The sequence below is a fragment of the Anomaloglossus baeobatrachus genome, chromosome 1 (assembly GCF_048569485.1).
Source record: "Anomaloglossus baeobatrachus isolate aAnoBae1 chromosome 1, aAnoBae1.hap1, whole genome shotgun sequence".
In the NCBI taxonomy this organism is placed as follows: domain Eukaryota; kingdom Metazoa; phylum Chordata; class Amphibia; order Anura; family Aromobatidae; genus Anomaloglossus; species Anomaloglossus baeobatrachus.
Window position 1 is genome coordinate 748,518,269 of NC_134353.1, and position 25,858 is coordinate 748,544,126.

The 25,858-nt window shown below is 46.3% G+C and overlaps 1 protein-coding gene across 2 annotated transcripts in view; it reads left to right on the forward strand.

Moving 5' to 3' along the window:
• IFT81 (intraflagellar transport 81) overlaps nucleotides 1–25,858 on the forward strand; it is a 264,881-nt gene that overhangs the window by 122,974 nt on the left and 116,049 nt on the right. For both annotated transcript variants that reach the window (XM_075341832.1, XM_075341833.1), the window contains exons 9-11: nucleotides 7,307–7,470; nucleotides 9,294–9,386; nucleotides 9,582–9,728. In XM_075341832.1, the coding sequence (XP_075197947.1) occupies nucleotides 7,307–7,470; nucleotides 9,294–9,386; nucleotides 9,582–9,728 (404 nt within the window). The remainder of the gene's footprint in view (nucleotides 1–7,306; nucleotides 7,471–9,293; nucleotides 9,387–9,581; nucleotides 9,729–25,858) is intronic.

The following is a 25,858-nucleotide window of genomic DNA, read 5'->3' on the forward strand; positions in this document are numbered from 1 at the left end:
CTGCTCCCCACGCGATCTGCCTGCCTCCTCTGTCATCTCTATTCTGCTTCCAAGGTTCCTTCCTTCTGCCTTTGCTTCTCCGCCCCCTCTGCTCTCCCTCTAACCCCCCCATCTGCCCCCCCTCTGCCCCCCCCTCTCCCCATCCCCCCCTGCACCCCCCGACGTCCTCTTACCTGCCTTCACGGGTCGTCCGAGGTCTTCACTGGCCCGATCACATCTGCCTCCATCGCTGGGTCCTTCTGCTGATCTGTCCAACGTCCTGCCTGCTGCTGGTGTAAAGCTGTCTATCTCACTGCCTTCTTGTTCCTCTGCAACTCTTCTGGTCAGTGATCCTCTTGGTACTGTGAGTATAACTTTTTTTTTTTTTTTTTTTTCTTGTATCCTGTCCATTTTTACACTTCATCTGTCCGTGCGTCCCGCCAAGCGCTGATCAGGGATGCAGATAACGGATCTGCATCCGTGGTCAGTTTTTGGCATGACTTTTTTCCGTATTCGCGACGCTTTTTGTATCGCGTCCGTCCGTGCGTCCCGCCGAGCGCTGATCAGGGATGCAGATAACGGATCGGCATCCCTGCTCAATTTTTGGCGTGACTTTTTTCCGTATTCGCGACGCTTTTTGTATCGCATCCGTCCGTGCGTCCCGCCGAGCGCTGATCAGGGATGCAGATAACTGATCTGCATCCGTGGTCAGTTTTTGGCATGACTTTTTTCCGTATTCGCGACGCTTTTTGTATCGCGTCCGTCCGTGCGTCCCGCCGAGCGCTGATCAGGGATGCAGATAACGGATCGGCATCCCTGCTCAATTTTTGGCGTGACTTTTTTCCGTATTCGCGACGCTTTTTGTATCGCATCCGTCCGTGCGTCCCGCCGAGCGCTGATCAGGGATGCAGATAACGGATCGGCATCCCTGCTCAATTTTTGGCGTGACTTTTTTCCGTATTCGCGACAATTTTTGTATGGCATCCGTCTGTGCGTCCCGCCGAGCGCTGATCAGGGATGCACATAACATATCTGCATCCATGGTCAATTTTTGGCGTGACTTTTTTTTTTACATATCCCCGACGCTTTTTTTATCGCATCCGACCGTGCGTCCTGCAGCGACCGATCAGTGCACTGCGTCTGTGCGTTTGAAAAGTCAAATGGCGCTCCTTCTCTTCTGAGCCCCGCCATGCGCCCAAACAATTACTTTCCACCACATATGAGGTATCTGCGTACTCAGGAGAAAATGCACAATACATTTTATGGTGCATTTTTTCCTGATAGCCTTGTGAAAAAAAAAGCTACCTAGTTGAAGCAACCGTTTTGTGGTAAAAAAATTTTTTTTCTTTTCACGGCTCAACGCTATAAACTTCTGTGAAGCCCCCAGGTGTTCAAAGTGCTCACCAAACATCTAGAAAAATTATTTGAGGGCTCTAGTTTCCAAAATGGTGTCACTTGTGGGGGAGCTCCACTGTTTAGGCACCATAGGGGGTCTCCAAACGTGACATGGCGTCCGCTAATGATTCCAACCAATTTTGCTGTCAAATGGCGCTCCTTCTCTTCTGAGCCCCGCCATGCGCCCAAACAATTACTTTCCACCACATATGATGTATCTGCGTACTCAGGAGAAAATGCACAATACATTTTATGGTGCATTTTTTCCTGTTACCCTTGTGAAAAAAAAAGCTACCTAATTGAAGCAACCGTTTTGTGGTAAAAAAAATTTTTTTCTTTTCACGGCTCAACGCTATAAACTTCTGTGAAGCCCCCAGGTGTTCAAAGTGCTCACCAAACATCTAGAAAAATTATTTGAGGGCTCTAGTTTCCAAAATGGGGTCACTTGTGGGGGAGCTCCATTGTTTAGGCACCTCAGGGGGTCTTCAAACCAGACATGGCGTCCGCTAATTAGTGCAGCTAATTTTGCATTTAAATGGCGCTCCTTGCCTTCCGAGCACTGCCGTGTGTCCAAACATTTGATTTCCACCACATATGAGGTATCTGCGTACTCAGGAGAAAATGGACAATACATTTTATGTTGCATTTTTTCCCGATACCCTTGTGAAAAAAAAAGCTACCTAGTTGAAGCAACAGTTTTGTGGTAAAAAAAAAAATTTTTTCTTTTCACGGCTCAACGTTATAAACTTCTGTGAAGCCCCCAGGTGTTCAAAGTGCTCATCAAACATCTAGAAAAAATATTTGAGGGCTCTAGTTTCCAAAATGGGGTCACTTGTGGGGGAGCTCCATTGTTTAGGCACCTCAGGGGGTCTTCAAACCCGACATGGCGTCCGCTAATTAGTGCAGCTAATTTTGCGTTCAAAAATTCAAATGGCGCTCCTTGCATTCCGAGCACTGCCGTGTGTCCAAACATTTGATTTCCACCACATATGAGGTATCTGCGTACTCAGGAGAAAATGGACAATACATTTTATGTTGCATTTTTTCCCGATACCCTTGTGAAAAAAAAAGCTACCTAGTTGAAGCAACAGTTTTGTGGTAAAAAATTTTTTTTTTCTTTTCACGGCTCAACGTTATAAACTTCTGGGAAGCCCCCAGGTGTTCAAAGTGCTCATCAAACATCTAGAAAAAATATTTGAGGGCTCTAGTTTCCAAAATGGGGTCACTTGTGGGGGAGCTCCATTGTTTAGGCACCTCAGGGGGTCTTCAAACCCGACATGGCGTCCGCTAATGAGTGCAGCTAATTTTGCGTTCAAAAATTCAAATGGCGCTCCTTCCCTTCCGAGCTCCGCTGTGCACCCAAACAATTGATTTTTACCACATATGGGGTATCGGCGTACTCAGGAGAAAATGCACAATAAATTGTAGGGTGCACTTTCTCTTTTCTCCCTTGTGAAAATGAAAATTTTATGGCTAAAGTAACATTTTTGTGTTAAAAAGTAAAATTTTCATTTTTTCCTTCCACATTGCTTTGGTTCCTGTGAAGCACCTAAAGGGTTAATAAACTTTTTGGATGTGGTTTTGAGCAGAGTGAGGGGTGCAGTTTTTAGAATGGGGTCACTTTTGGGTATTTTCTGTCACCTCGGTCTCTCAAAGTCACCTCAAATGTGATGTGGTCCCTAAAAAAAATTATTTTCTAAATTTTGTTGGAAAAATGAGAAATTGCTGATGAACTTTGACCCCTTCTAACTTCCTAACGAAAAAAAAATTTGTTTCGAAAATTGCGCTGATGTAAAGTAGACAAGTGGGAAATGTTATTTAGTAACTATTTTGTGTGACATATTTCTCAGATTTATGGGCATAAATTTTCAAAGTTTGAAAATTGCGAAATTTTCAAAATTTTCGCCAAATTTCCTAAATTTTCACAAATAAACGCAAAAAATATCGGCCTAAATTTACCACTGACATGAAGTACAATATGTCACGAAAAAACAATCTCAGAATCGCCAGGATCCGTTGAAGCGTCCCAGAGTTATAACCTGTCAAAGTGACACTGGTCAGAATTGCAAAAAATGGCCCGGTCATTAGGGTGTTTTAGTGGCCGGGGGTGAAGGGGTTAAGCTGTCATATTTTCAGAGGCCTAAAGATTCAGATGGAATCATAATCAGCAACATTGTCCAGATTAGGCTGCTGTGTGAAGGAAAGGACAATATTTTTTTATTAAGAACTAGCTGTAGTACCCATGCGTTGCCTGGGATAGTAACTGTCTCTCTGTCTCTCTCCTAGTCTCTGTATGTGTGTCTCTGTCTGTCTGTTTCTCTGTCTGTCTTTCTTTGTCTGTGTCTATGTCTCTGTCTGTCTGTTTCTATCTCTCTGTATTTGTATCAGTCTATCTGTCTCCTTCTCTGTGTCTGTCTCTATATGTATGTTTGTCTGTCTCTCTCTTTACCCGTCTGTGTCTTTCCTCATCTGTCTTTGTCTGTCTCTTTCCCGGTCTGTCTCTTTCCCGGTCTGTCTCTTTCCCGGTCTGTCTCTTTCCCGGTCTGTCTCTTTCCCGGTCTGTCTCTTTCCCGGTCTGTCTCTTTCCCGGTCTGTCTCTTTCCCGGTCTGTCTCTTTCCCGGTCTGTCTCTTTCCCGGTCTGTCTCTTTCCCGGTCTGTCTCTTTCCCGGTCTGTCTCTTTCCCGGTCTGTCTCTTTCCCGGTCTGTCTCTTTCCCGGTCTGTCTCTTTGCCCGGCTGTCTCTTTGCCCGGCTGTCTGTCTGTCTCTTTCCACGTCTGTCTCTGTCTGCCTGCCTGTCTCTTTCTGTCTCTCTCTATCCGTCTCCCCACCGACATATTATTACCTCACACATGCTTCTTATACTAACAGTTTATTTTGTTCCTATAGCAACCACTGACAGTTGCTACTAATAGCCTCTAGCTCCCACCTCCATTCAGTTTAATGGAAGCAGGATTTTGGAGCTTAACTGTAAAGTGCGGGGTTAAATTTTCCCGTCGAAACAGTCTATGACATTCCCTGGGTCACATGAGGCATCTGTGCAAAATTTCGTGATTGTAAATGAGACGGTGCGGATTCCTTTAGTGGACATAGACACATACACACATACATACACTGAGCTTTATATGTTAGACTATTTCTACTAACCTCCAGTACTATAGGAGTACTTGAAACCAGAATTAGAGTTGTTAAGTTAAAATGACTAAACAGCTTCTCATATGAAGAATAAGAATAAAGTAATTCTGGGGATTATTGGGATAGTTTAAATAATTGTTGGCTAGACTTCTTGACTTTTGGTAGCGTTGGATGATGTGTATTGGGACAGTGCACCTATATTCTCAATGGGATGGCGGAATAAAGGGTAGGAATGTTGTATTACAACATGCCCAAAGTTTGGTTGTCTCAAGGGATTCTTTCTGCTACAATTGTATGTCTCCCTCTCCCAATTGAAAAAATACTTGCATCAGGATTGGGCATAGACAGAAGAGGGTCCGTGTGCAAATAAAACAATATATGTGCCCTTTGCAGTCCAATAGCTCATCAGGATTCACAATCCCACCTGGTTTGGAAGTGGCCTGTTAAATCTTGGCCCACCCCTAACTTTTGTGCTTATTATGGTTTTCTTGACTTGTTTCTATTTAATTTGGCCACACTAATACTGCAAATTCTTGTTCTATGTAATATGGAGTCATCATATACAGTAAATAGCTTCTTACTTCTGAACCCAATATTTTAGTAATCAACAATTTACTGAGCTCTTTCAAGCCCAGCACTATGCGCAGGAGGACTCCAAAGACATAATTGGAAATAAAAACACATTTTAAACACATCCTTTGCCATGAAATATTTTATTCTTTCTACATGGAAGCATTGTGGCACAGTCGCCGTAAATAGCTTGTTAATGGAACTTCAAAGATCAATTCGTCATCACCAATTTGTTACTTGTGTTTTTGTTTCCCAGTCTGCAAAGAGCCGTAAATGTTTTATCGGCGGAGCTGTGTAAGGACTCTTTCACATGTCTGTGAAAATCACGCACGTTTTTCACGTACATGTCAAAGGTGCGTATTGCCCTCTGTGAGCCGTGTTTATGGCACACGTGTGTTATCCGTGATAACACACGGAGAACAGGAACTTTCTACTCACCTGTCCCTGGCTTCGCTGTCCGTGGTGCTGATCTCCAGTCTCCGGTCCTGTCGACTTCCCGCTGATGCTGCTTCCGGCCGCAGTGAAGTGAATATGCAATGAGAATAATGAGCGGCGGTCGGAAGCAAGTGAGAGCAGCGGCAGAGAAAGCAGGGCTGGAGAAGGTGAGTAAAGTTATTTTTTTTTTCTCTTTCTTGCAGACACATGTGTCTTCTCCGGTGTTTGTCACACGGAACACATCCGTGTGGTCAATTTGTGTTCCGTGTGACCTGTTTGCGTTCCGTGTGACACCCGTGATGCCGGAGAAAAACAAACATGTCTACGTGTGGAGCACACGGGCACACGTATGCTCTACACGTACACATGGTCCATGGCAGAATACGCACGTGAGCGCAGACTTATCTACGTGTGCCCGTGTCTCCGGTACATGAGGAAACGGACCAAACACGTACCGGAGACATGGACGTGTGAAAGAGGCCTAAGGGTTTGGGTTTTTTTTGTTAGACAAGTTGTAGCTTTGATTGGTACCCTTTGGAGGTAAACACAACTTTATTTTTAATAATTTTTGGGGGGATTATATTAACATTCAGGTATTTTTTAATTTTTTATATGTTTTACTACTATTTGGCAACATTTTTACACATTTATTTAGTGCATTTGATCATTTTTACAATACATTGCTAAACTTTAATAATTCTATATATTGTCAAATGAAAGCAGTTGTCTGGTCTAATATGATAAGTCTGCAGTCACTGTATGTCTCACTGTATGTGACTTCAGACTCCTGAATCCTCCCAGAGCACTCACTATAGACTGTAAGGACTCACCGATTTCTGAACTGGGAACAGCGGTCATGTGGCTGCAATTGTGCGAGATGCATGTTCCTGGACAGAACCCAACTAGTGGGCGTGGCCTTGATCAATACAAGTGTATGGAGTGGGCGCGACATCGCTCAATATTTTGGGAGTAGAGATGAGCGAACCTGCGACTCGGTGTTTCTACCAAATACAGACTTTACATAATAAATAGAGTTTGGATTCGGAGTTCGGGTGCTTTACGTATGAACACCACTTCCGTGAGCATCGCTGTGATCGGGTACGCTTGGCCCTCAGTCCAGTACGAGTCACTTGCAGTGTTTGAATGGCTCGCACTGGGGGTAACAACAGCATGATCAGATGTAGTGTGTACAAAGAAACAAGAAAAAGTAAAAACTCGCCCACCCGTCCTTGGAAGTGCTCTGTTTATGGCTGATTAAATGTGGACGAACACCCGAACTGCCCAATCAGTGAGGGTTCAGCAGTTCAAGTCCAAGTCCAAAACCGATCTTAACTTATAGTTCGGCTGCTGCCGCCAAAGCAAACTTCCACAGGTCTGCTCATTTCTTGCTAGTAGGATTCATAAGTCTGCAATCACTTAGTGACTGCAGACTTATCATTTTATACTAGAAAACCCCTTTAACAACCTGCTACCAACATTCTAGCGATGACAGCAGTAGTGATTATGTCATGGGAGGCTGATGGGCAAGTAAATAGCCGCCCATGATTTAACTATATAAACGCTGCTGTCCTTGATTATTAAGGGGGCATCTCAAAGGTTAAACAATAGCAATTGTCACTAATTCCAAATGCTGCTGTTAGAGGCAGCTGCAGGCTGTGTAATACAGTCAGCGTCTTCAGTGTATAGTGCCAAATCAGCTCATGTGTCCAGCCCATATACCTAAACCCAAAATGCTTTGATAGTTCCTTTCAGAATTCTTTCAAATGTATTCATTGGTATATTTATTTTCCTTAGGTCTTATGAAAAGAGTTGAAGAAGAAATTAAATTTAATTCATATATGGTTTCTGAAAAGCTTCCTAAAGAACTGGAGAACAAGAGACTGACCCTGAGCTTCATGCAGAGAGTAATGAATGAGCAAGTAATTGACCAGTCTGATCTCTCAGAGCTTGAAGCCAAGGTATATATACATTGCCTGCAACTCTGCGCAGAATTATTACTAGCATTATGTTTTATACAGTATCTGTGTCTTCAGAATAGCTTTAATTGAAAAATATCTTGTTTCACTGTATAGTAATCACAGCCAAACAGAACCCTTGTATATCTGAAAGCATGCCATATACCCATACGCTGTTTTTCACAGCATTTTATCTAGTGCTTCAAACAGCTAAGCGGAAATGAGAGACCAGCACATGATAACTGTTCTCACCATGCAGTCATGTTTTCTTCCTTTCCCAGTTTTTATCAGATTGATAACATTTTAAGCACATACAAAAAATTAGCACACTGCACCACCATCATCCTAATTAGATCACAAATCTTTCTAACACATCCAAGTCTGTTACTCATTCCTATCTTTCCTCCCACTCTTCCTTTATCCTCTATTTTATTTACAGCCTTTGAATATTGCTGTTAGTTTTTATTATTCTTGCATTGACTAGTGGGACAATAATTGGAAGTTCATTCCTTTGCTGACTGCTAGTTACGTTTGGTGATCACTTCAACATGTTGAAAAATTATTCCCATTTTTAGATGTTATCACCTATCCATTGGGTAGGTGGTAACCTGAAGATCAGTGAAGATCCAACTTCTGGCACACTGTGATCCCACAAATGGTAGTCTGAAATGCTCCATCTGAATGGAGCATAGACCGGACATGCAAAACATAGCTCTTTTCATTCCCTTTTGGACTACCAGATGTAGCCAAGTACATTACTTGTAAGTAGTCCCATCAAGAATGAATAGCCAATGAGCCCTACCAGTGTTTTGATCTTTATTTTATTTAGTGAGTGGTGACCTTTACTGCTGCATTCCAGCAACTGACTTTGGCATGTAAGCGATGTCAGCGCATGATGTTGCTGCCATGCGTCCTCAGTCACACCCTGACGTTGACCGTAGACTAATCCAAAATGAATATTCACTGCTTCCCACGCTCGTTGTTATGAGCAGTTAATAATCATTTTCTACACGATTGCCCCAGCAGTTGTGGTAAATCAGCGGTTGGGGCGAACAGGTGTGACTGCTATTAATGAAAATGAATATTCACTGCTACCATCACCCATAATACCACCCACCTCTTGGCACTGACTTCAGCAGTGAATATCCATTTTTTTCAACAGCTGGCACATGTGTTCGCCCCAGCGGCTGCTTCCTGCAGCACAACTCTGCTCCTGCCTCATGTGACCCCATACCCCCCACCAACATATATCAAGCGAGACACATCTCTCATAAAATGTACCCCCCACTTTCCTCCCAAATTTTTTTGGGAAAAAGTGTGTCTTATAGTCTGAAAAATACAGTACTTAAAATAAAACTCCAAAGCAGAATTGAAGTTTTGTTTTGTTTGTTTTTCCACCAGATCAGGAACTTTTACACAGTTTTAAGTAGATTGAATGCTGTCATTAAAAGTGATTATCCGGCCCACGTAAAACAAGCCATCGCACAGCTATGTCAACTAAAAAGAATAAATACAGTTATCTCTCTTTAAAAAAGGGGGATGTAAAGCAAAAGAGCAAAAACGAAAAAATCATGAAATGAGTAATTGGACTATTAAATTACTTGTGTTCATATTCTGGTACAGGGACACAGTGATTCTCTGAAAGCTACATTTATTTTAATGTTTTCTAATCCTCTTCCACCTTTTAAATTTTAGAGTATGTTTGATCCCACGTCTGTAAATAATTCAAAAGGTCAATCATTTTCATTTTTTTTTTATTTTTTTTTTTTTATTTCTTGCTTAGAATTCTAAATTAAATTGGCTTAATACATCTTAACTTATTTTAGATACAAGAAGTTAATGTTGAAATTAACCATCTGATTGAAAAGAGAATGAGAAATGATCCAGTGGATGACAAGTTGACTCTTTTTCGACAACAGGTGTGTCTTACTCTGTGCTGACAAATCTTAGCAGCCTGCTCCTTATATGATTCAAAGCTCTTTGGCAATGTTGTGTTTATGAGAATGCACTTAACAAACCAGTGTAGCATCTTGAAAGGTATTTATGACATTTATATTGAAGATACAATTTATATTGTATTAAATCAATATACACAGTTTTGACTTTTCTCTCAGGCTGCGATCATCTCAAGAAAGAAAGAGACAAAAGCTGAAGAATTGCAGGAAGCAAAGGAAGAAATTGCCAATTTGGAGAGGGAAATAACTCAAAAATCTAGCCAAGCTCGAGATACTGATGGCTCTGAAATGTTAAGAGGAGATGAGGTGAGAAAAAAGCCACACAACCTACTCGTACAAGAATGTCCTAGTTGCTACACGTTCTTGAAATTTACATGCCAAGAGCAATCCTTCATATGAAAAATATAGTTTTATAGTTTTAAGATTGAAATAAGTCACAACCTAAAGCACCAAATAGCCGCTATATACATTATGAGCGCCTACATAGCCTCCTATATACAGTACATTCTGACACCCCAAATAGCCTTATGTGGGCATAGCTTCATATACACATTAGAAGCCCCACTTATATTCCTATATACTTAATGAGCCCCACATATACTCCTACAGTATATACAGTATGAGCAAGCACATAGCCTCTTAAATACAGTGTAAGCCCCCACATAACCTTCTACATTATGAGCCCCCACGTAACTTCATACACAGTGCCTACAAGTAGTATTCAACCCCCTGCAGATTTAGCAGGTTTACACATTCGGAATTAACTTGGCATTGTGACATTTGGACTGTAGATCAGCCTGGAAGTGTGAAATGCACTGCAGCAAAAAAGAATGTTATTTCTTTTTTTTTTAAATTGTGAAAAGTTTATTCAGAGGGTCATTTATTATTCAACCCCTCAAACCACAAGAATTCTGTTTGGTTCCCCTAAAGTATTAAGAAGTATTTCAGGCACAAAGAACAATGAGCTTCACATGTTTGGATTAATTTTCTCTTTTTCCAGCCTTTTCTGACTAATTAAGACCCTCCCCAAACTTTTGAACACCACTCATACTTGGTCAACATGGGAAAGACAAAGCAGCATTCCAAGGCCATCAGAGACAAGATCGTGGAGGGTCACAAGGCTGGCAAGGGGTACAAAACCCTTTCCAAGGAGTTGGCCCTACCTGTCTCCACTGTTGGGAGCATCATCCGGAAGTGGAAGGCTTATGGAACTACTGTTAGCCTTCCACGGCCTGGACAGCCTTTGAAAGTTTCCACCCGTGCCGAGGCCAGGCTTGTCCGAAGAGTCAAGGCTAACCCAAGGACAACAAGGAAGGAGCTCCGGGAAGATCTCATGGCAGTGGGGACATTGGTTTCAGTCAATACCATAAGTAACGTACTCCACCGCAATGGTCTCCGTTCCAGACGAGCCCGTAAGGTACCTTTACTTTCAAAGCGTCATGTCAAGGCTCGTCTACAGTTTGCTCATGATCACTTGGAGGACTCTGAGACAGACTGGTTCAAGGTTCTCTGGTCTGATGAGACCAAGATCGAGATCTTTGGTGCCAACCACACACGTGATGTTTGGAGACTGGATGGCACTGCATACGACCCCAAGAATACCATCCCTACAGTAAAGCATGGTGGTGACAGCATCATGCTGTGGGGTTGTTTCTCAGCCAAGGGGCCTGGCCATCTGGTCCGCATCCATGGGAAGATGGATAGCACGGCCTACCTGGAGATTTTGGCCAAGAACCTCCGCTCCTCCATCAAGGATCTTAAGATGGGTCGTCATTTCTTCTTCCAACAAGACAACGACCCAAAGCACACAGCCAAGAAAACCAAGGCCTGGTTCAAGAGGAAAAAAATCAAGGTGTTGCAGTGGCCTAGTCAGTCTCCTGACCTTAACCCAATTGAAAACTTGTGGAAGGAGCTCAAGATTAAAGTCCACATGAGACATCCAAAGAACCTAGATAACTTGGAGAAGATCTGCATGGAGGAGTGGGCCAAGATAACTCCAGAGACCTGTGCCGGCCTGATCAGGTCTTATAAAAGACGATTATTAGCTGTAATTGCAAACAAGGGTTATTCCACAATATATTAAACCTAGGGGTTGAATAATAATTGACCCACACTTTTATGTTGAAAATTTATTCAAATTTAACTGAGCAACATAACTTGTTGGTTTGTAAGATTTATGCATCTGTTAATAAATCCTGCTCTTGTTTGAAGTTTGCAGGATCTAACTTATTTGCATCTTATCAAACCTGCTAAATCTGCAGGGGGTTGAATACTACTTGTAGGCACTGTATTTATAGAATGAGCCCCCACATAGCCTTGTATATACAGTAAGAGCCCCACATAGCTTCCTATATATATTATGAGCCCCACATAGCCTCATATAAACAGCATGTGCCCTCACATAGCCTCCTAAATCAATCATGAGCCCCACATAGCCTCCTATATATATTATGAGCAAGTGCATTGCCTTCTAAATACAGTATAAGCCCCCACATAGCCTCCTATATACATCATAAGCCCCCCACATAGCCTCATATGTAATTATGAGCCCCGCATAGCCTCATATATACAGTATTATCGAGCACATAGGCTCCTAAATATAGTATGAGCCCCCACATAGCCTCCTAAATACAGCATGAGTCCTCAGATAGCTTCCTAAATCCATTATGAGCCTCACTTATCCTGCTATATACATTATGAGCCCCACATAGCATCATATATACAGTATGAACAAGCACATAGCCTCCTATATACAGAATAAGCACCCACATAGCCTCCTATACAGAGTATGAGCCCCCACATAGCCTTGTATACACAGTATGAGCCCTCAATAGAAGCCCCACATAGCTTGATTATATTCATTATGAGTTCCACATCCTATATACAGATTGAGTCATTGAATAGCCTCTTAAATACGTAGAGCCCCACATAGCCTTCTGTATATACATTATGAGCCCCACATAGCTTCATATATGCAGCACGAGCCCCTACATAGCCTCCTTTATACTTTGAGCCCCACCTTGCCTCCTATATAATTTATGAGCCCCCACATAGGCTCAGAAGTTTATATAAGAGGCTATGTGTAGTCTCCTATATATATATATATATATATATATATATATATATATATATATATATATATATATATACATACACACTAGAAGGTGGCCCGATTCTACGCATCGGGTATTCTAGAATTTACGTATTGTGTAGTTAGTTAATGTATGATTTTTGTTATATATATATATATATATATATATATATATATGTTGTTGTCTGTAGTTACCAAGTGTTTGTGTAGGGCGCTGTACATGTTCTGGGTGTTGTCTGGGTGTGGCGGGGGGTGAGAGCGGTGTTGTATGTGGGTTGCATGTGTTGCGTTGTTTGTGGAGCGCTGTGTGTCTGTAACGTTGTGTGTGTTGCGTGGTTTGTGTGGGTGTGGTGTGTTTTGGGGGGAGGTATGTTTTGTGCAATGTGTGTGTGTTGCGTGGTATGTGCGTATATTTATGTATGCCGCGGTGTTTGTGTGTTGGGTGTTGTGTGTGTGCAGCGTTGTCTGTGTGTGTGGGTGTCTGTGTAGGGCGGTGTTTGTGGTTCCCAGTGTGTGTGTGGTGTGTTGTGTGTGTGTGTGTGTGTGTGTGTGTGTGTTGGGGGGAGGTGTGCACCTCCCATCGTGCTCCATCCCCCATGCTGCGCACCCCCCATCGTGCTCCAACCGCCATGCTGCGCACTCCCAAAGGTGCTCCATCCCCCATGCTGCGCACTCCTAAACATGCTCCATCCGCCATGCTGCGCACTCCCAAACGTGGTCCATCCGCCATGCTGCGAACTCCCAAACGCGCTCCATCCTCCATGCTGCGAACTCCCAAACGCGCTCCATCCGCCATGCTGCGCACTCCCAAACGTGCTCCATCCGCCATGCTGCGCACTCCCAATTGTGGTCCATCCGCCATGCTGCGCACTCCCAAATGTGCACCATCCGCCATGCTGCGCACTCCCAAACGTGCTCCATCCCCCATGCTGCGCACTCCCCATCGTGCTCCATCCCCCATGCTGCACCAGCATCAGCCTCTCTCCTCCCAGCATCATCCTCTCCTCCCAGCATCATCCTCTCTCCTCCCAGCATCAGCCTCTCTCCTCCCAGCATCAGCCTCTCTCCTCCCAGCATCAGCCTCTCTGTCCCCAGCATCAGCCTCTCTGTCCCCAGCATCAGCCTCTCTGTCCCCAGCATCAGCCTCTCTGTCCCCAGCATCAGCCTCTCTGTCCCCAGCATCAGCCTCTCTCCTCCCAGCCTCAGCCTCCGCCAGCATCAGCCTCTCTTCTCTCAGCCTCCCCCCTCCCTGCCTCCCTCCTCCCAGCCTCCCCCAGCATCAGCCTCCCCCTCCCAGCCTCCCCCAGCATCAGCCTCCCCCAGCATCAGCCTCTCTCCTCCCAGCCTCCCCCAGCATCAGCCTCTCTCCTCCCAGCCTCCCCCAGCATCAGCCTCTCTCCTCCCAGCCTCCTCCAGCATCAGCCTCTCTCCTCCCAGCCTCCCCCAACATCAGCCTCCCCCTCCCAGCCTTCCCCAGGATCAGCCTCGCTACTCCCAGCCTCCCTCCTCCCAGCCTCCCCCAGCATCAGCCTCCCTTTCCCAGCCTCCCCCAGCATCAGCCTCTCTCCTCCCAGCCTCCCCCAGCATCAGCCTCTCTCCTCCCAGCCTCCCCCAGCATCAGCCTCTCTCCTCTCAGCCTCCCCCAGCATCAGCCTACACCCTCCCAGCCTCCCCCAGCATCAGCCTACCCCAGCATCAGCCTACCCCAGCATCAGCCTACACCCTCCCAGCCTCCCCCAGCATCAGCCTACCCCAGCATCAGCCTACCCCAGCATCAGCCTACCCCAGCATCAGCCTACCCCAGCATCAGCCTCTCTCCTCCCAGCCTTCCCCAGCATCAGCCTCTCGCCTCCCAACTTCCCCCAGCATCAGCCTCCCCCTCCCAGCCTTCCCTAGGATCAGCCTCTCTCCTCCCAGCCTCCCCCAGCACACCGTGCTCCTCTGCCGACACTCACAGATCCGATCGCATACACTCACACACACACACTCACACATCTGAACACACTCACACACATCCGATCGCATACACTCACACACACACTGAAGATATCGCACATACGCGCTCACACTCACAACATCCGGAGATACCACATGCTTCTGGCCATGTGATCCTCCGGCAGGTCCTGGAAGGTCACTCCACAGTATCGCCGCCGAGAAGCAAGCAATATCCCAGGATGTTGTGAGTGTGTGGATGCGATCTGATGTGTGTGTGATCTGATGTGTGTGTGTGTTGTTATGTGTGTGCATGTGTATGTTCCGCCGCTGCAGGACCTTGATTCGCTGGTAACTATGCTACCATGGTTACCAGCTGTGAGGTAGCACGGTCGGCTGCGCAGCAGAAGACACGGGATCCAGGCATTAAGGTTCACAGCACACGGTTTAATGTCCAAACAAAAGTCCACAACAATATACATGTGCCTCTCCAGCAGAGAACTCAGGGAGTTCTGTTCACTCCCTCACACCCGGCACACCTGCCCTCGTTCCTGTTTCCATTTAACCGTTCCTTCAGCCTGTAGGGAAACAGCATTAACCCTGGAGTGGATCTACTTTCTATCATGGAGTGAGCACAATCGGGGCGAGACATACCGGCCGTCATAGATAACCCCGGTCACAGTCTCACACAGCGTATCCCGTCCCCCGCTCGCACGGGAGCCCACACCAGCATACGGCGGCAACCCCAGCAATGCGAGGGTATGTGTCGGCTGGGTTGGCGGCGTACGCTGATGTGGGCTCCCGGGGGTACAGTACTCACCTGGGACTCGTGGCTCCGTGTCGGTTTGGGGAATGCGTGCGGGGGGCGGGGCCAGAGCGAGCGTGCATTGCGTGAGGGGGGCGGGGCGTGGCCGAGTTGCCAATGCGTGCAGGGTGCCGGGGCGAGAGGCCAATCCGTGTGGGGGGCAGAGCCGGGGCGAGCGTCCGGCCAATCCGTGTGCGGGCGGAGCCTGGGCGAGCGGCCAATCAGTGCGGGGGGGGCGGGGCCATGGCGAGCCCAGCGGCCAATCAGCTTTGTGTCACCGTAAGGACACAATTTTGGAGCAAGACTGACAGACAGACAGAATAAGGCAATTATATATATAGATATATATGTATGTGCTTGTGCTATATATATATATTATATATATATATATATATATATATATATATATATATATATATATATATATATATATATATATTGTGAGACTCATGTGGGATTAGTGGATAAGGGTAGGTATATCTCACCCCGGTATCGATCCTATGTGACTAAAGGTACCGTCACACATAACGAGATCGCTAGCGAGATCGCAGCTGAGTCACGGTTTCCGTGACGCAGTAGCGATCCCATTAGCGATCTTGTTATGTGTGACACCTACCAGCGATCAGGCCCCTGCTGTGAGATCTCTAGTCGTTGCAGAATGGTCCAGGCCATTTTCTTCAAAGGCGATGTCCTGCTGGGCAGGACACATCGCTGTGTTTGACACTGTGTGACAGGGTCACAGTGACTGCTGAGATTGTTATACAGGTCGCTACTGCGACCTGTATTGTTCCTGCATCGCTGGTAAGATCTGACTGTGTGACATCTCACCTGCGACCTCCCAGCACTTACCTGCGATCCCTATCAGGTCGCATCGTTTTTGGGATCGCTGGTAAGTCGTTGTGTGTGACTGGGCCTTTAGCCTGGTCAGGATCACCTGGCTACTAATGGATTAATGGGAGGTGAAGGACGGATGTAAAAGGAGTCTGGGAAGTTGGGGGAGGGTCTCCATCTGGGAACACAGAAAGCCTGTCTGTGTAGGAGACACTTGTGAGTGGGAGCAGTGCTCATGTTTGTAAGGTTTAGCTGGAAGGGAAAAGCCCTCCAGTTAGTAGTTAGGAGATCATCCTTTATAGTTAGCGCCGGACAGGCAAGGTTTTATTTTGTTGGTGTTTTTTTTGTTTATGCTTCACTGCAATAAACCTGACCAAGCGTCAGTTACACCTGGAATTCGGCTGTCTGCCTGAGGTGAATACGTGCCCTTTGAAACCAGCAAAGGCGATCCCCGAGTGTGTTATCACATTGTGGTGGAGAATGCGGGCAAGCACGTTAAAACGCCTCATAATGGATGACGTGGTGAAAGCGCTGGTACAATCCACTGGTGTGCAGCAAGAAGCTAATCGCCTGATGTCAGCACAGTTGAAGGAACTGGTGGAAACGACTGTTAGAGACCGCCAACTTTTGCAGCAGGTGGCGCTGCGTCTGGCGACCGTACCTGAGGTTAATGCTGAGGCCGACCAGAGGGTGATCCATGTGAGTTGGTACTGGCAAAAACTGACCACAGAGGATGATGTGGAAGCTTACCTGACCACGTTTGAACGGATGGCGGAGCGGGAAAAGTGGCCAAAGGAGCGATGGGCCGGCTTGCTTGCCCCGTTTCTGGCACGTGAGGCCCAAAAAGCCTACTTTGATCTCGAGCCTGAAGCAGCGCATGACTTTGATAAACTAAAAGCCGAGATCCTGGCCCGGCTGGGAGTGACGACGGCCGTGCAAGCACAGAGAGTTCACTAATGGACTTATCAGCCCGATAAACCACCGCGGTCACAGATGTTCGACCTTATTCACTTGACCAAGAAATGGCTACAGCCTGAGGTTTTGACGGCGCCAGAGATGATACAAAGAATCATCCTCGTTAAGTACCTAAGAGCTTTACCACAAGCTCTGAGAAAATGGGTAAGCCATGGAAACCCCACGACAGCGGATCAGCTAGTGGATCTAGTGGAGCATTATTCCTTGGAAGAAGGACTTATGGACGATGCTACACATCCTCTCTCTTCCCCTTCTCGACGATGATCTGGTAAGACTGTTCCAGGATCTAGGGGAGGAGGAAAATATTCTAAGGCAGTTGAGGAGGAAAATAGGACTGCTGGCCCTGTGAGGCCTAAGGTGCCAAACTATGGTCTTAGCAAGGGGCCCTTGAGGTGTTTCCGCTGCCAGGAGGTGAGCCACATTGCTGCGAACTGTCCAGTAACTACAGAACCGATGCAGTGCGATGTCACAGACTTTGAAAAACGCATGGCTATTGTTGCACGGGTAGTGTGTAGTGCGGCATGTCAAGGCGATATGAAAAAACACCTGTGTAAAGTGTCCATTAATGGCAATACTGTTGTTGCACTGTTAGACTCGGGAAGTGTGGTGACTCTGGTAAAGGCCAGTCTGGTGGCAGTCCCAATGGGATCATCAGATACATTTTTTGTGACATGTGCATGGAGACACCTGCTCGTACCTCACACCGGTCTCCTGCATTACTACGCCCTATGGGTCTGTGCGTCATAAGGTGGGACTAGTCCCAGCGTTATTGCATGATATCATTTTGGGCAGGGATTTTCCCCACTTTTGGCATTTGTGGATGAACCAATTAGTACCCCAGGGTAGCAGCACAGATTGTTCTTCTCCCACACCTTGTGTGGGCCCGGAGCCACTAGAGGATGCCCCACAAGAGGAGCCAGAGAAGGAATCCGCTGAGAACAACCTCGAGTTCCCATTTTCAGTTCTGGCGGGCGATACCGATGAACCCAGGGCAGGGGTAGACGTGGGCGGCTGTCAACCTTCTGGTTGGCTGAATTCGGAAGTCCAGAAAGATGACTTCCAAAGTGAGCAAATGAGAGATCCTACCCTTTCTCAGGCTATAAAAAAATGTTAAAATGATAAACGGGGTGCAGGTGGATGCTGGTACTAGGCTGGCTTACCCCTACATGGCCCTGGAGAATGACTTGCTCTATCAGATAGAGAAGAAGGGGGGCGACACAGTGCAACGATTGGTTTGCCGAAATCCTACAGGCGGAGAGTGCTTGACCTGTCACACGCACACGTGATGGGGGGTCACCTGGGGTTCCAAAAAAACACCGAAAGGATATTACACTGTTTTGTTTGGCCAGGCATGCATCACGATATTCGCACCTATTGCGAGTCTTGTTCCGACTGCCAAATCTCTGCACCTAGGCCCCGTTTCTGTAGCCCCTTAGTACCTCTGCCCATCATCAAGATCCCATTTGAGATTGAGATGGATCTATTGGGACCCCTCCCCAAGTCTGCACGAGGACACCAGCACATCCTTGTCATCTTGGATTATGCCACACGTTACCCCGGGGCCATCCCTTTGCGTAACACAGCTACCAAGACCATTGCCAAGGAGCTGGTCCATGTGTTTAGTCCGGTCGGTGTCCCAAAACAAATACAGACCAAGGGACCCTCTTTATGTCCAAAGTAATGAAAGAGCTCTGCAGGCTGTTACAAATAGCACAGTTACGCACCTCCATGTATCACCCTCAAACGGATGGACTGGTCGAACGGTTTAACAAAACCTTGAAACAGATGCTCCGAAAGGTGATAGACAAGGACGGGAAGAACTGGGACTACTTACTCCCGTATTTGCTTTTTGCCATCCGGGAGGTGCCTCAGTCTTCCACTGGGTTCTCGCCTTTAGAGCTTCCGTACACCCGACGTGGACTGTTGGATGTCGCTAAGGAAACCTGGGAGGGACAGATCACCCCGTTCAAAAGCGTAATAGACCATGTAACCCAAATGCAGGACCGTATTGCAGCGGTGATGCCCATCGTTAAAGAGCATATGATACAGGCTCAAGGAGCACAGAAAAGGATTTATGATAGGGGGGCCAAGATCCGTACTTTTGCACCTGGAGATAGGGTGTTGATCCTGGTCCCCACGGCGGAAAGCAAATTCCTGGCAAAGTGGCAAGGCCCCTTTGAAATTATGGAACGGGTGGGTGAGGTAAACTACAAAGTGTACCAGGCTGGTAAAAGGAAGCCTGAACAGATTTATCACGTGAATCTGATAAAACCCTGGAAGGACCGTTCAGCTCTGTCAGCAGGTCTGGCCCATCCGGTCTGCAAGCAGACTATACCGGAGGTTAGGATTGCGGAGACGCTGTCGGAGTGGCAAAAGACAGACGTCAAGCAGTTTGTAATCAACAATCACGAGTTTTTCTCAGAAAAGCCCGGGCAGACCACTCTCATTAAACATGATATCATAAGAGAGCCCGGGGTAACAGTTCAGGTAAAGCCCTACAGAATACCGGAAGCTCGGCGGGAAGCTGTCTCCCGAGAAGTGAAGACCATGTTAGAGTTAGGTGTAATCGAGGAATCGCATAGTGCCTGGTCAAGTCCGATTGTGTTAATACTGAAACCAGACGGCTCCATTCGATTCTGCAATGACTTCAGGAGACTAAATGCGGTCTCCAAATTTGATGCCTACCCTATGCCACGGGTCGACGAATTAATAGATTGGTTTGGAAAAGCCTGGTATATCACGACCCTAGACTTAACGAAGGGCTATTGGCAGATCCCACTAACGGAGGCCGCTAAAGAGAAAACTGCGTTTTCTACACCGGACGGTTTATACCAGTATGTGTATATGCCGTTTGGACTTCACGGGGCGCCGGCAACCTTTCAAAGGCTGATGGACCGAGTCCTGAGGCCCCATAGGCAGTACGCTTCTGCGTATTTGGATGACATGGTTATATACAGCCTGGACTGGGAGACACACCTCCAGAAACTACAGGCCGTGATTGAGGACTTGCGGGAGGCAGGTCTAACCGCAAACTCCAAGAAATGTGATATCGGGCTGGAAGAAGCCCGGTATTTGGGATACGTAATTGGGAGGGGAATCGTTAAGCCCCAGATTGACAAGATACAAGCCATTCAGAACTGGCCGCAACCAGTCAACAAGAAGCAGGTGAGAGCTTTTTTGGGAATAGCCGGCTATTACCGACGGTTCATTCCCAATTTTGCGGCTACCGCTGTTATCCTGACAGATCTTACCAAAATGAAAGACTCTGTCATGATCAAATGGACCCCGGCAGCCGAAGAAGCCTTCCGTAACTTGAAACTAGCTCTTTGCTCTCAACCTGTGCTAGTGACTCCTGACTTCCACAGCGAGTTCATGGTCCAAACGGACGCTTCTGACACCGGTATAGGGGCCGAATTGTCACAACTGAAGGACGGAGAGGAACATCCGGTCCTTTGTCTTAGTCGGAAACTAAATAAGCATGAACGGAAATATGCAATAGTGGAAAAAGAATGCTTAGCCATTAAGTGGGCTCCAGAGTCCTTTAAATATTACTTGGTTGGAAGGACGTTACGGCTGATCACTGACCATGCCCCTCTCAAGTGGATGTACTTGAATAGGGAACGGAATGGCCGAGTGACCCGGTGGTTTCTTTCGCTTCAGGCCTACCGTCTTACAGTAGAGCACCGCCCTGGGGTGCAGATGGGGAATGCTGATGCCCTGTCTCGTGTGCACTGTTTTGTGGGTGCCGTTGCTCAGCCGAGGTGGTCTGAGCAGAGGGGGGGGATATGTGAGACTCATGTGGGATGTAAAAGGAGTCTGGGAAGTTGGGGGAGGGTCTCCATCTGGGAACACAGAAAGCCTGTCTGTGTAGGAGACACTTGTGAGTGGGAGCAGTGCTCATGTTTGTAAGGTTTAGCTGGAAGGGAGAAGCCCCTCCAGTTGGTAGTTATGAGATCATTCTGTTTAGTTAGCGCCGGACAGGCAAGGATTTATTTTGTTGGTGTTTTTTTTTTTGTTTTTGCTTCACTGCAATAAACCTGACCAAGCGTCAGTTACACCTGGAATTCGACTGTCTGCCTGAGGTGAGTACGTGCCTTTTGAACCCGCAAAGGCGATCCCCGAGCGTGTTATCACAATATATATATATCTATATATATAATTGCCTTATTCTTAAACAAGGAGAACAAACGAGTTTCTAAAGTGCAAAGTGTACATATTTATTCACAATGGTGGTGACACAACTTGTAAGTATTAGTAAAAATATAAAACCTGGACCACACCAGGAATTGCATCCATGTCAACAATAAATCACAGCTATTGGAACAATCAACTGCATGTATACATTCAGATTTTCCGTGTAAGGGTATAACACTGCCCCATATGTGGCAGAACTGCAGCACGTCCACCACATGTAAGGCTTAAACTGCATAAAAGCCACACATGATATACAGTGTACACTATTACAGTAGTATTCAGACAATAGCAGTTTACACAAACCAGCAATATATGGTATGACAGGATTGCTCCACCTAAGGAGGTCCAAAAGATTTACCCTCATATAATGTCACTCCTCTAGTTCTGGAGTCTAGCCCTTAATTGCCAAATACGGTACAACATGTATTATGCAGTATAATATACATGAAAGTTACTATAATTACATTAAACCATAATGTGGCAATATTGAGGCAATTGATTATGACCACCTAATGAACAAACCAGTAGAAATGAACATTTGAAGAGGTTAAAGGACCTAGAGGGGTTCATACGCTTTCCCTAGTGGGTTGTCACTTCAATATGTCAGAAGTCATACCCGGAATTGCTGATAAGTGTCCAACACATAAACGGCAGATGCACACCGATGGTCCAGGATCGTGGTCCCCAGGCTGCCCGACGTACGTTGCGATTGAAGCGTTCTTTATCTTCTTCAGGGGAAGGGGTGCCATGGTGTACGTCCCAAGAGTGCCGGTTTTTAAATGGTGGCGCCGATTCCGTACCCGGAAGTCACGTAACGGCGCATGCGCAGATCCGTCCGGCAGCTCTCGCGTGATGCGACGCCGTCACACCAATGTGCGCATGCGCGGGAGCGGAGGACGCGTCGCCATAGCTCCCGCGCATGCGCAGGCAACAGACAGCGGCAACAACACGGAGAGATGCAGAGGACCCGGGCATGCGCACATGAGTGCCGGGAGCGGATAAGTTACATGCTATAAAGATGTACATTTACTTCACAATTTAAAGTGGTACCACACCAGGAGTTTTCTAGGAAATCCATATGATTATATAGTGATTTTGCCTATGACAAAGGAAAAATCCAAATAAGAAAAACCGGCATTAGAACAACAGGACCAGAGATAGAATTAAAATCAATAATAAAAACACGAACAAGAATTACAGTGGGGTACTAATGATCACTCGGAGGATGTCATAATTAAGCTGGGTAGGAAGGGGCACATGTTAATTCACAAGAATGGAGCATAACTGACGGTTTCATTAAGGCCCATAGGTGTCATGGTGTTCAATGTGAGAATCCATTTTGTTTCACATTGTGCCAATCGCTTTCTAAGGTCACCACCCCTGATCCCCCCATCTATCACATCAATACCTCTAATTTGTAACTGTGAGGGGTCACAGGAGTGGTGAGACTTAAAATGCCTTGGCAGTGTTTTTAATAGTGTGGTATCTATTACTGCCCTGGCTGCAGAAATGTCTCTAACGTGTTCCCTTACCCTAATGCGGAGCTCACGTGATGTGAGCCCCACATAGGTCAGGGGGCAAGTACAGGTGGCAAAGTATACCACGTGTGTAGTGCCACACGTGATATACTGTTTGATATTAAAGATTTTATTGCCATCAGAGGAATAAAATTGTGTGCTACGAATGACATTTCTGCAGGCAAGGCAATGACCACAAGGGAAACAACCCTGTAGTGGTCCCCTAGAGCCAAAGATGGTACTTTTGGGAGGAACATAATGGCTTCTAACCAAAAGGTCTCTCAGATTTTTGGCTCGCCTTGATGTCATTGATGGGCGGCCTGAGAGGTTATCGGCCAACACTGGATCGGTCAATAAGACCGACCAGTGTTTATTTATTATCTCACGCATCGTGTTCCACCTTTCGTTATAAGTGCCAATGAACCGTATCACTGGATCATAGGCTTCCTGTTTTTTGGGAGCCTGGGCCAGTAACTTTGCCCTCGGGGTAATCTTGGCTCTGTGATAACCATGTTTAATGGTTCTATTGCTGTAGCCCCTGTCCAAAAACCGGGCCCTGAGGTCGGATGATTGAGTTTCAAAACCATGATCAGAGGAGCATATCCGCCTCATTCTAAGGAATTGGCCGGTCGGAATGGCACGGATGGTAGATGGATTGTGGGCAGAGGACGCATGCAGTAGCGCATTGACCGATGTATCCTTACGGAAAACATCGGTCTGGATTGACCCCCTGTCATCAACCATATGATATCTCAGACCTCGGGCGAAGGGTCCTCATCCGGGGCATCGGAGAGCTCCAACATACCTGTAGAAACAGTGGGTGACCGTGTCAAACAACGCAATCGACAATTTGTTCCCCTCGGCAAAAACAAAAAACAAGCGAACAAACTACAGGTAATTAATTTATCTGAACGTACCCTTTCCGGTGCTCAGATTGAGGTCCTCTCCCGAGGCCTGACATTTGCTCCATCTAACTCTTTCCATCTTGTTACAGCCTTGAAAGATGTTAATCTATTTGCACGAAAATTAATTCTAAAAAAACTTTTTCACAAGAAGGACTCTGTGACGGATAGCCAAGTTGAAAGGGAAGCCATCAAAAACCTGGAAGACTTACTCCAGGAGCAAGAGGCTCCGTCAACAGGTGCGTTTCCCCAATCTCTTTTACCTAGATCTACAAAGTTCCCCCCTTTCTCATTGTGCCCTGCGGTAGATATATTTGTAAGGTTAGTCAGTGAGGACTTTAGGAAAATTGACACCAAACGGAGATGTGATAATCTCACCTATAAACAGAGACAAGCCCTCACTGAACTACAGGGCTACTCCGATATTGTTATAAAACCTGCTGATAAAGGGGGGAACATTGTAATCATGTCAGTTGAAAAATATGAGAGAGAGGTGCTAAGACAGTTGCGTGAAAAGGCAACATATATGAGGCTCCCATCTAATCCTCTAGAGAAATTTAGTAGTGAACTTGCGGTGATCCTTGACCGGGCCCTTGAGATCGGATTGATTGATAAAAAAATGTATGATGGACTTTGTAGGCAGTGCCCTAAAATACCGACCTTCTACATCTTACCAAAGATACACAAAGATGCCGTCAATCCGCCTGGGCGCCCGATCGTGTCCGGCATAGAGGGAATGTGCGACCCCATATGTAAATTCATTGATTACTACCTTCAACCTATGGTGGAAACACTTCCCTCTTATGTCCGTGACACGACGGACGTCCTAAGGCGCATTGACGGTATCTTTCTAGAGGATGACATGACTATTGTCACTGCTGATGTAGAGGGTCTGTATACATGTATTGCACATGAAGATGGGTTGAGAGCTGTCCGCTTCTTCTTGGAAGCATCCGGTCGGGGTGATGACATGGGTGAATTGATCTTAGAGCTGCTCCACTTCATCCTGACACACAATTTTTTTGTGTTTAAAGATTATTTTTATTTACAGAAGCGCGGCACTGCCATGGGCGCGGCCTGTGCGCCTTCGTACGCCGGCCTCTTTCTGGGTTACTGGGAGAGGCTGGTCTTTGGTGACGGAGGTGTGGGGGCCTCAGCCCATGTGCAGTGCTGGTATCGCTTCATTGATGATATTCTTTTTGTGTGGCAGGGTCCGGTGGAGCAGCTTGATCGATTCATGGGGCAACTAAATAAGAACAAATTTAACATCAAACTCACCTATAAATGCAGTAGTCGCATGATTGACTTCCTGGACGTCAAAATTATGGTTGATGACAGGGGGTCAATCCAGACCGATGTTTTCCGTAAGGATACATCGGTCAATGCGCTACTGCATGCGTCCTCTGCCCACAATCCATCTACCATCCGTGCCATTCCGACCGGCCAATTCCTTAGAATGAGGCGGATATGCTCCTCTGATCATGGTTTTGAAACTCAATCATCCGACCTCAGGGCCCGGTTTTTGGACAGGGGCTACAGCAATAGAACCATTAAACATGGTTATCACAGAGCCAAGATTACCCCGAGGGCAAAGTTACTGGCCCAGGCTCCCAAAAAACAGGAAGCCTATGATCCAGTGATACGGTTCATTGGCACTTATAACGAAAGGTGGAACACGATGCGTGAGATAATAAATAAACACTGGTCGGTCTTATTGACCGATCCAGTGTTGGCCGATAACCTCTCAGGCCGCCCATCAATGACATCAAGGCGAGCCAAAAATCTGAGAGACCTTTTGGTTAGAAGCCATTATGTTCCTCCCAAAAGTACCATCTTTGGCTCTAGGGGACCACTACAGGGTTGTTTCCCTTGTGGTCATTGCCTTGCCTGCAGAAATGTCATTCGTAGCACACAATTTTATTCCTCTGATGGCAATAAAATCTTTAATATCAAACAGTATATCACGTGTGGCACTACACACGTGGTATACTTTGCCACCTGTACTTGCCCCCTGACCTATGTGGGGCTCACATCACGTGAGCTCCGCATTAGGGTAAGGGAACACGTTAGAGACATTTCTGCAGCCAGGGCAGTAATAGATACCACACTATTAAAAACACTGCCAAGGCATTTTAAGTCTCACCACTCCTGTGACCCCTCACAGTTACAAATTAGAGGTATTGATGTGA